This window comes from Dufourea novaeangliae, unplaced genomic scaffold (assembly GCF_001272555.1).
Source record: "Dufourea novaeangliae isolate 0120121106 unplaced genomic scaffold, ASM127255v1 scaffold421, whole genome shotgun sequence".
Classification (NCBI taxonomy): domain Eukaryota; kingdom Metazoa; phylum Arthropoda; class Insecta; order Hymenoptera; family Halictidae; genus Dufourea; species Dufourea novaeangliae.
Window position 1 is genome coordinate 38,599 of NW_015374310.1, and position 11,939 is coordinate 50,537.

Here is an 11,939-nt window from a genome sequence, read left to right on the forward strand (position 1 = left end):
TACAAGAAGTACTTTTTGCATTTACTAGATATAGCAATCCATAATTCCCTCGTGGTGTGGAAATGCCTCCATGAAGAAAATAAAAGTTACTTGCAAATGAAAGAAGACATCATTCGTGGTTTGTTAGAAAAACATTGCACGTCACATAATAATCGAGGAAGAACGTACAGTAAAAAACATCCATTTCGATTGAAGTCTCGATGCTACCCTGTAACAATACGGGAGACACACAAGAAAAAATACCCAACAAAACCGTTGCACCGTATGCAAAGAAAACGGAAAACGTAAGGAAACACGATATTTTTGTCAGAAGCGTAATGCCGCTTTATGCGTAACACCATGTTTTCAATTATACCACGTAGAAAGTAAATAAAAATAATTTCATTAAATTAATAAAAACTGTATTTATTTCTTCCTTTTAGCTATACGAATAGAATTAGTCATAAAATATATTCATCTAGAATGTCAAAATATTGGTGCTAGAAAGCTAGATTATCGTCAAAAGCGTTAATCCGCTACTACCGGATCGCGAGATATCTCGTCAAAAGTGTTAATCGGCCAGTATTGGGTCGCGAGATATCTCGTCCAAGGTAACGAAAGGGTTAAAGAGGAAACGTACCGCAAAAGAGTCATTCACCAATTTTTCAGACCATATCGCAAGTTTCTCTATCGAGGGCATAGGGTAAAAAAAATGTGACCAGCTCAGCCTTTGGCACAGGGGTTACGTGTACTTTTAACTTGAAAAAAACGTGAACACATGGAAGATTCCACGATTTTTGTTGAAATGGCATCGTGTTTTGTGAAAAATGGTAATTATGCAATATTTTACGTTATTTTGAAATGGACTGTATACGACGAAGAAAAATTTCAACAAATTGGCAACTGAAGGGCTTTAAAGACAAATCTCTCAGCTTTCTAAAATTCTTTTGGAATTTTCTATACGATCATGCGTGCGCAAGTCACAGGCGCTCAAAGTAAAAAGTGCCTTTTCTCATGTGATGACAAATAACTCAGCCAATAAAAACTGTACAACAAAATTAAAAAAAGAAAATTAAAGAGAAAAGTTTGCTCTCTAAAAGTGTTACATTGGGATTACAAGAAAAAATTTTATTTGGCCCACGCATCCTCTCGAAGTTGACCAACATTTTTTAACATTCGCTTGCTTTGCTTCATCTTTAAAAAAAAGGAACAAACTACATGAAAGTAATTTTTTAATTCCCGATTCAAAAACTAGAAACTTCAGGCTATAAAATGGTCGTATACAATATTTTTTATAATTATTTTTCGCGGAGATAGAGGCATTTGGACGAGGAGAGCCATCCGATAGTGCTAAGAGTTTTTTTTTTGCAGGTGGAGATACTTTGGATAGTTCAAGGTCACCTCCATTTTGTTTTAAATCCCTTTCGGGTATTGTACCGGTAGCCTATTACAGTAGGCATTCAATTCCCGCCCTACCGTTATCTGCACGGAAGACACGCCCCTTACTCACAGGTATTTCTAACACACGTGTGCGTACCCTACTCTGTCGCCCAGCACGCCCAGGCCGGAACACATACGGTGTCGCGTTTAACACGCATATCTCATCACTCATCACAGAAAACATAGTGTATATCATACTGTTTTAATAAAATGTTGCAATGTTTTTATTGGTGGAATGAATATTGGTGGTAATTTCATTGCTTCTTGCCTCGCGGATCACACGTAATGGGTAAAAGATGCTAACCAAGCTAGACATTTGTCACTAAAATATGTCACGAACTATTAACTTTTTCATATAATACCTTAACCCTTTATTACGCAAAATGTTTAGAAGAATCGATTTATGTAAAAAATAAAGTATTATTATTCCATAGTATTTCAATATCATTAATAAAAGAACATACAGTAGACTCTAACTATATTGCCATGTTCGCTGCTGTTGGGGAGTGAAATGGCAATCAGTTTAGAGCCCCCTCCATGCTAGGTTCTGTCGCCATGGCGTCGGCCTCAGCGCCTGTGCAAAAAGCTGGATCGTGTTGGTGCGCCGGCGTACGCAATATGGTCAGAGAGCGAATTTGTGTCTGCGAAAGTACGTGTGAAGGGGAAGTTCCTCATGTGGCAATGTGTTCAGTGGCAATATAGTTAGAGTCTACTGTAATTAACTTTGAGAACTCAGCAGATCCTTCACCTACGAAAAAACTGTTACTGCTAAGTAATAGCCCTCTTCATACTAACAAAACTTCTATGAATACAATTTTCTGATACCTCTAAAATTAACGGAGATAACATAACCGTAAAGTATGTATATCCAGCCCACCCCATATGTAACCTCGGTCTAAAGCACTCGGGTAACTAGTTACCGATTCCTGCACGGTTCTTGGAAATTTAGCTCTCTACAGCCCCAACTCGTGCGGGAATCGAATGTCTACTGTAGTCGACAACTGAAAGTTTGGAAACTTAATAAAAGATTAAAAGTCTGTGTATCAGCAAGACAACAATAATGTAACAATAAAACTTTTTTTATTTCTGGTTCTTTGTTAATGAAAATTGTATTGATATATCGGTGAGATTTTTCTGATTAAAGTGTGACCAAACACGGTATAATTTGGATCACTTCTAATTTATCGTGAATGAAAGCGATAGGGTTTGAGTTACCGCTTCTGATAATTTAGAAATAATCCAAATCGGCCTGAAATTTTTGATGTGTGAAATACAACGACTCGGATCGATATAAGGTCCAGAGTGGACTCGACGTTGAAGCTTTATCAGATCACTGTATATCTAAAATAGACGTGATGAATTTATCAATCCAGATAAGTTCTGCTCCGATGGCATAGATACTATAGTTTATTTCCAGCTCGCAATTGTCGCTCAAATAAGATTTTTGTGGTTCAAGCAATACGTATATTTTAACTAATCTCCCTGATAGCCAGTTGTGTACAAGTTTTGAACAAATGGCCAGAAAATAATATCAAAGATTGTCTAAAAAAGCCATACCCATCTGTTTCCGCATTTGACTTAGGTTTCGCAGGCAAAATGGTAAAGCAAATGGGCAGCAAGTGTTGCAACATAACCTGTATCAAATTGGGGGCAAAAATGAAACAGAGTTTGCACGAGCCAATTTGCTGCATATCAATTTGCTGCGTATGTTGCTGCCAATGTACGCGCAAGTTGTACATAGCATATCTTGCATCGAACTTGTAGCCATAACTTTCTAACAAGCATTGGTCAAAATTTGGTTTCGCAGGTCTGGCTGACTGGGCTTTTACAGAATACTATTATTTTGCTAATTTTGGGGAGTAATGTTTTTGGCGTCGTATTTACGTTTTCGAGAAATGCTTTTCCGGCTTTGTGTATAATATGAAGAAAAATCAAACGAATCCAACTGCAAACCAGGCAACTTGGCCTTTGACTGTAGAAAATAGTGTTTATGGAAATTTTCATTTTTGTAGTTCATATTAAAGGAACCAGAATCGAAGTGAAATTAGTTTCATCTGTTAAGAGGTTTATTAAATTAAAAATAATGCAAAGATTTTATTAGTTCTTGCTGAATATTTTGTTTTAGTATATTTTGAATCTTTAAATGTCCTAAACTACTATAAATACATAAGCGTTCGCAGTCTAGTTATCAGAGTTACCGTATTTTTTGAAATGTATGATACTTGATCTAAATTCGACAATACGGCTAGAAATTGTTGTTTAATTGTACTGTGAATATAATACTATTGCATTAAGATTATTTAACGAAATAAACTATCTTTAGACCTATTGCATTTTTATAAACGTAAAACATTTAAAGCTAACACAACAGGGTAAAAATTACATACGCTTTCTATGTTATTGTGGTTTGATGATATCCCAAGCATAAAAGACTTTCATACCGGCTTAGAAAAAAGTTCAGTGTTGCAATTTTTTTTCCTCTGCAGTTATAACTTTGTTCTAACACAAGGCCTAATTAAAAGCACGGAATATACGTAGGTCAATTGATCCAGATATCATAAAATCTTGCAATCTTTTTACAGTATGCCCGGTTCCTGTTCCACCCATGTAAAAATTTTTTAAAGCAAAATAACAATCGTAATTGTGATTGAAAAGCAGAAACTAAAAAGTTGATAACATTTATATGTCGTATATTGATTTGTAATTCGTTTTAGCAAAATTTACGCAAAAATAGAATAACAATTTGTAGAAAGATATCATAAAATATATATATACAAATTGATTTTTATTGTATTCTAAACAAAATTAATACTTTGGAAGCTTCTTTAAGGAAAAATACAATAAACAATTTTTAATAAAGAAAGTTTTTTCTGTACTTTATAGTGAAGAAAGTATGTTTTTCATCCCTAAATTTAGTAACAATTTTCACCCTAAAATTGAGGAGTTATATGTACCATAAAGATATAGACAATATAAAAACATGTATAACAAATATTTTTCAAAACATAATATAGGTGTTAAACTTAAATTTAAGTTAACTTATTGTTGGACACAATTAAGAATGCAAAATTAATTAAGCCATATTTCCTAAACATCTCAATAATTATTTGTATGAAAGTACTCAATTTCACAATACTTTTGTGCAATACTGAACATATTGTGGCAACCATACAAATAAGAATATTCTTGTTTCACTATTTGAAATAATTTCATGTTAGCTACAAAAATTGAATGTTGAATACAATAATATTTTCCTGCAACTGCTTGCTGTTACCTATACCATAGTTAATACTTATATAATGTAGTTTTTATGTAATAACAGTCAATTTAGTGTGAGCATGTAAAGGGGGAACATTACTTTCTTCTGTATACTTGAATAATATGTGAGAGTAAATATGTCACTTGAATTTTAAAAATATTATAGTTTAAAAATATGCAATACTTAGTAGAAAGTGTATTCATCATGATCAGTGAAAACAGATTTTGTAACTTATACTATAGAATTATAAAACATGTACAAGGTATATGTTTTTTTCTAAGTTTAATCCTAAATATAAGCTTGGTGATAATAAATTGGAAAGAACCATACTACAAATTGATTATGTCACATTATTTTGAAAGTCAGAAGAAAAATTAACATAGAACAGTTATAGACAGAGAAATTTTATCAGAATTTGATATAAGAATTCTTATTTACAGTATATTATGTTTCATACAATTTTAAGATACTATTAGTATCACGATTTTCTCAGTTATCAGACATGAAGTCCACAAAAAGGCTATTATAATCACATTAAGAATGCATTATCATGTCCAGAATCTTAATGACTTACTCAATACGTTTACTGCTGATATACTGTTGTATAGAAATAAAGATTATAAAACTTCAAGAATAACTGAACAGTGATAAAATAATTCACCAGATAATTTTAAATTATGTTTAAAGTATATTTTAATGTTGCTTACAAGAGATAACTTTTATTAAATTATAGAAAGTACTTGTTTTTTTTCAAGTGCATAATATGGTAATTGTACTTAAATTCAATTACAAAAAAGATTAATATGATACTAGCTTGTAGAGAATATCTAAAGAAAATGGGACAAACTTTATATGTTACATAAATTTTGCAGGTATACTGTTGATTAACAATCTAATGACTGCTAATTATTGTTTATGAAGTTCAACCTTTCTATTATTTTTGCTTTGTTTTCATTTTGTTAATTGTAATGAAACATGTATCATTTCAGTAGGAATCATTTTCAATAACCAGAAGTGAATTAGTTCTTACAACTCTGCAATAAATGTTTTGGATTGTGATACTGTATGAACCTTTGTTATCTATTAAGAATACACATTATACTGCATGAATTTTGTCCCAACCTTTGTATTCATTGTATGTGACTGTTTTGACAATTAAAGATACAATACCAAAATGTAATCTTTTCTCATCTTTTATTGTGCCATAAAACTATTGAGGTAATCTTAATCTCGTTAAGATTAGATTTTAAATAATATTATACAAAAATATTGTAGAACATATATAATTAAAGTAAAATCAATGATTTAAAGATTCTATTTTCTATTTAATATAACTTGGAGTTTATAAACTTAGAAATAATAGGACTTGTACCAAACATTAAATTATTGTAACTAAATTTATACTATTTGTTGTATATATTATCAATACTCTGACCAAAACATATGGGTATGTGTTTAAAAAAACTCTTTAAAACACTTCATTTGATTTGCTTTTTCATATTCTTATCAAACATTAAATTCAAGTAAACAAAATTTTGAACTTAGTTTTTAGATATACATAAAACATTCAAATTTACTTGTAAGTTCTTATATACTGCAACTAAATTTGTAACCAGTATTACACCAATATTACCACAATATTTAAGTATAATACATGGTTTTATATGGAATGCTGACCTAAAATATAGCTCTAACCTTTCAATACTGTTTGCAAATATTTATTTTATCAAAACGTACAAATATATAGAAAAATTGTCTTGAATATAATTTTTCATGGACTGCTTTGTTCTCATTACCATACTACAATTGCTAACAAAGATTTCTTAGTAATATTTATTAATGATATTTCCTAGTAAGTTTAAAATTTTTATATATTTTTCCATAAGAAATCACTTATCTCCCTGGCCTTTTAAACATTACGCTTAATAATTTCACACCTTAAATATATGTATACATATATATACAAATATGGGGACAAAGCATGTTAGAAGAGATAAGATTAAGAAACATTGATTATTAACAAATGCACTTATTTCTTTGCAGCATATAAAATTTGATTGGTTCTAAAAATATATTTTAATATTATTAAACTGTTGATATAAGGAGAGAATACTTTAGAAAAATTAAATAATAGTTATTAAACAACTAGTTGATTAACTGCACAAAACACAGTTTAAACATAAGTGGTTTTAAACTTTACTATCTCAACTGTTGTTTACATACATTCCTACAAATTAATTCCGTAATACTCAAGAACTAAAAATAAAAATATTGTCTTTAAAAAATTGTACAACTAAAGCACAATTTACGACTGGTTTACGAATTGTGTATAGGTTATCTATTTTTTTAACGAGCTTGTTATATTATTATATACATAATCATATAATCACATAATCACTTTACTTACGTTTGTAATAGAATATTATAATTCGTCGAACAATATATCAAAATTGTTTTAAATGCCAGGAATATAAACTGTATATGGTCATGTTACACAGTACTGATGTGTATCCACAAGAATAGTCAATAATAAAGAATGACATTAGATCTTCCTGCACACTTCGAAACAAATGTTTTAAGTAATTTCTAAAGAACCACGTGGTAAAATAAAATTTACTGCACCTACACTGTTACTTCCACAATTCGATGAAAATGTTACACTGTGTTACACAGCAACACAGTATTTCGTTACAGATACCATTGATAAAATAATGACAAAGGTAGATGCTCAAACACCATCACATTATTTTAAACACCAACAGCCGCTCTAACGATGCATTATTATGTTCTGAAATTGACTAGCAAACACGGAATCAGTTCTCTCTTTCTCTCTCTGTAACCTAAATCTATATGCTGCACCTAGAAAGGCAAACCATTAGATAGCTTTTACCACCGACGAGGTATAGAATAGACCTATCATCCAATGCTTTTTTCTGTCCCATGTTCGCAGGTCTACGTACCCTATTACCATTTTAGTGTCAATACCCGACGTTACCGATAAAGCATGAATTCTGAGTATTATTAGCACAAATGCACATGCATAGAGATAATTTTAAATTCGAATTTCGTACCAATGGCTGCGTTCAGAAGACGCAACTGTGATTTCACTACATTTGCTACTGCTCACCCAGTAGAGTGTAGCGTTCAGAATCAAATCTAGTGAAATCACTAAACGGTTGCGCAACGATTGTGTCTTCTGAAGCAGCGATTGTAGTACATACATACGCATGTTTATAAAGTACACAAAGGATACATATCTGCTGTCAAGCTTCAAAAGAAACTTGCATAAAAACATCTATATAAACATAACCTTGAACGTTTAATTGGGACGTGCGGTGTCCTTTTTCGATTTCTCTAACTACACATCAATATTACTGTGAATACAGTAGAAACATTTCTAGTTCGGTGTAGAACCTATTTAAGTCAAAATGGAAGAAATGGATGTGGGAAGTGAGGAAAACAACGATAAAATGACATACGAGGATTCGGTTGACAAAGTGGATGATTCCGAAATGATTGAGAATGAAGATGAAAAAAATGCAGAGAATGAATCTGCTGATGATCAGAACGAAGATGACGACGAAGAGGATGCCGATGAGGCCGAATTGAAAGTCTTAGAAACTTCCCTTGCTCAGAATCCATATGATTACACGAGTCATATAGCCATTATCGATAAATTGCAAAAAATGGGGGAACTAGAACGATTACGTGCTGCCAGAGAAAATATGAGTTCCAAGTATCCTTTGAGCCCTGAACTCTGGTCATCCTGGATGCGTGATGAAATTAAATTAGCTACAACACCAGAAGAGAAAGCTGAAGTAGTAAATTTATGTGAACGAGCTGTGAAAGATTACCTTTGTAAGTTCAATGCATACTCAAGCAGAATACCCATTTTAGTAATTTTTTACGACTTTGTTGTTCACATTGTATATATCGAACATATAATATCAACATAAATCATTTGTTATAGCTGTAGAAGTATGGCTAGAATATTTACAATTTAGCATTGGTAATATGGGCACTGATAAAGGTGCGGCAAAAGATGTCCGGCAATTATTTGAGCGAGCGTTAACTGCTGTTGGATTGCATACTATAAAGGGTGCGATAATATGGGAAGCATTCAGAGAATTTGAAGCTGTGTTGTATGCATTGGTAGGTACAAAAAATAAAAAATATTTATATATATTTTTTAAGACACGTTTAACATTGATTTATAATATTTAGATTGATCCTTCGAATCAAGTTGAAAAGAAGGAACAGTTGGAACGAATTGGGAACTTATTTAAACGACAATTAGGATGTCCTCTTTTGGATATGGAGAATACTTTTGAGGAGTATGAGGCTTGGCGAAATGGAGATGGCACAGAAGCTAATATGGATGATAAAATGGTACGTAGAAGGTATGAAAAAGCTTCTGCAATGCTGAATGAGATTTTGCCTTATGAAGAAAAAGTAGTTTCTTCACAAGATGAAAGTGAACTTTTAGATGCGTACAAAGCATACTTACGGTACGAAGAGCACAAGGGAGATCCAGGACGAATAATTGTATTATATGAAAGAGCTGTTACTGATTTGAGTTTAGAAACATCAGTTTGGCTTGGTTACATTACATATTTAGAAGAAAAGATAAAGGATCAATCTTTCTTGGACCCATTGTACCGAAAAGCTTCAAGAAATGTTCCATGGTGTGCAACTATTTGGCAGAAATGGATGAGATCATGTGAAAAATGGGACAGGCCAATAATAGAAGTTCAAACAATATTAGAGAACGCTTTAGCGGCTGGATTTTCTCTCCCGGACGATTATCGCAATTTGTGGATGACATATTTAGAATATTTACGACGAAAACTCGATGAGTATCCTTCTAAGGAAGAAAAGCATTTAGACATATTGCGTAATACGTTTAACAGAGCTTGTGAACACTTAGCAAAATCTTTTGGTTTGGAGGGAGATCCTAGTTGTATAATATTACAATACTGGGCAAGAACTGAAGCTGTACATGCTAATAACATGGAAAAAGCTAGATCGTTATGGGCTGACATTTTGTCACAGGGACATTCTGCAACCGCGTCTTACTGGTTAGAATATATTTCATTAGAAAGGTAATGTCTTATATTATTTAGAAGTAATATGACAACAAGTAATAAGTTGTAATTTAATGTAGTATTATCTACATATAGGTGTTATGGAGATACAAAACATTTAAGAAAACTATACCAAAAAGCTCTGGCAGCTGTAAAAGATTGGCCAGAAAGCATAGCCCGTTCATGGATAGATTTTGAGAGGGACGAAGGTATTCTGGAAGAAATGGAGCAATGCGAGGCAAAAACGAAACAAAAATTAGAGAAAGTAGCCGAAGAAAGACAAAAAGCACAACAAATAGCGAATCATGAATTGTCGCCAACGCAGAGTAAGAGGACTCATAAGAGAAAAATAGAAGATACTGGGAGATGGAAAAATTTAGGATCCTCTCCTACAAAAATGAAAAAAGTCGAAACGCAAATAACACCAAAAATGAAAGAAAGTCGTTTGAACCTCGAAAAGAAAGTTAATGGTAGTACTGAAGAACAGAAATCAAAGGTTGCTCCGCCGCCTGGTTTCAAAGCACCAGAAGAAAATGATAAAATGGATCTAGACAATACTGAAGCGGTCGATGATAAAATCACCGTTTTCGTAAGTAATTTGGACTACACCGCAACGGAGGAAGAGGTTAAAAATGCTTTAAAACCGGCTGGACCGATTACCTTATTCAAAATGATACGAGATTACAAACAGCGTAGCAAAGGGTTTTGCTATGTGCAACTAAGTAATACGGTATGATGTGTTCATTGTGAAATTATCAAATATAATGCTATATACACATTTTCAAAAACTGTGTACATACGTCTATGTGCAGGGTAATACAGAATTCAATTCAAATACAGGTCAGTTGAGTCGATGACGATAGATTTTAAAAGGGAATTTTGTGACCAGAATCAATAATTGTTTCTGAAATTTTAGATTCAGAAGAGAATCTAATTTAGATTCTGAATAGAAGACGCGTAGAGAGACTCGTTTAACTTACCGAATTATCCATACATACCAGATTGCTTATTCATACACCTGTAAATTCTAAAGTTTTAACGCATTATTACTGAAAAATAAATGAGATCATGTGTTTATTAGAACAAAAATATTTTTGTCGTTTACTATATCATCTATACAATTTTTCTGCAATTTTAAATCGCTCTTTACAGAGTAGTATTAGGTTATTCGGAAAGTTTGTAGCGTTTTTAAGGGTAGGGCTGCGGTCTGTATTTTTTATAACTGTATGAATAATTTCATTACATCAGACTCATAAAATTACTACCCTTTTGATTAAAAGCTTTACAACGTATTTCTAGACGACCCTAATGTTTTCCAAGTTTTACTCTGATATAGAATGTGTTATCTTATGATCGATTTATTTGCTCAGTAAACAGGTCATAAAAATACTGCACTTGATGTGCTACTTATTTTGCAAATGATCCAACTCTACCATTTTTCTTATATCAGTTTAATATTACTATACAATTATGTTTTTACAGGAAGCTGTTGAAACAGCTTTGAAATTAGACAGAACTCCTATAAGAGGACGACCAATGTTTGTTTCAAGATGTGACCCAAACAAAACAACAAGAATACCGGGATTTAAGTACAGTTGTACTCTTGAAAAAAATAAATTGTTTGTTAAAGGTAAGTATCATTGTAAATTAATAAGAATCAAATTGTAAGTTGTATTGCAATGAGTTATGTATAATTTTTTTTTTTGATCATTTAGGACTGCCTGTAACGACGACAAAAGAAGAACTCGAGGACATATTCAAAGTCCATGGAACATTGAAAGAAGTCCGCATAGTTACTTACCGTAATGGGCATTCGAAAGGGCTAGCTTACGTTGACTTCGAAGACGCAACTAGTGCTGCAAAGGCTCTCTTGGCTACCGATGGCATGAAAATCGGCGACAAAGAAATTAGTGTGGCTGTAAGCAAACCACCTGAACGGAAGAAGATTCAAACAGCCGACGATGTACCTCCAGTTAAGTCTCTGGGTGGTACAACAGTAAGCAGAACTACGTTTGGCATGCCTAGAACGTTACTGTCTATGGTGCCACGTACTGTTAAAACTACTGCTGCTACCAATGGCAGTGCAAACGTAGCAACAAATAGTGTTACGCAAAAAATGAGTAATCAAGATTTTAGAAACATGTTACTGAATAAAACATAAGTTACTATTGTGTAAA

The 11,939-nt window shown here is 32.6% G+C and overlaps 1 protein-coding gene across 1 annotated transcript; it reads left to right on the top strand.

Moving 5' to 3' along the window:
* The first annotated feature begins 8,074 nt into the window (after positions 1 to 8,074).
* LOC107192805 (squamous cell carcinoma antigen recognized by T-cells 3-like) lies at positions 8,075 to 11,939 on the top strand. The gene is made up of 6 exons (XM_015582140.1): positions 8,075 to 8,536; positions 8,649 to 8,830; positions 8,903 to 9,780; positions 9,859 to 10,492; positions 11,245 to 11,392; positions 11,478 to 11,939. The coding sequence occupies exons 1-6, from the start codon at positions 8,107 to 8,109 to the stop codon at positions 11,921 to 11,923; spliced, it is 2,718 nt and encodes a 905-aa protein (XP_015437626.1). The 5' UTR covers positions 8,075 to 8,106; the 3' UTR covers positions 11,924 to 11,939.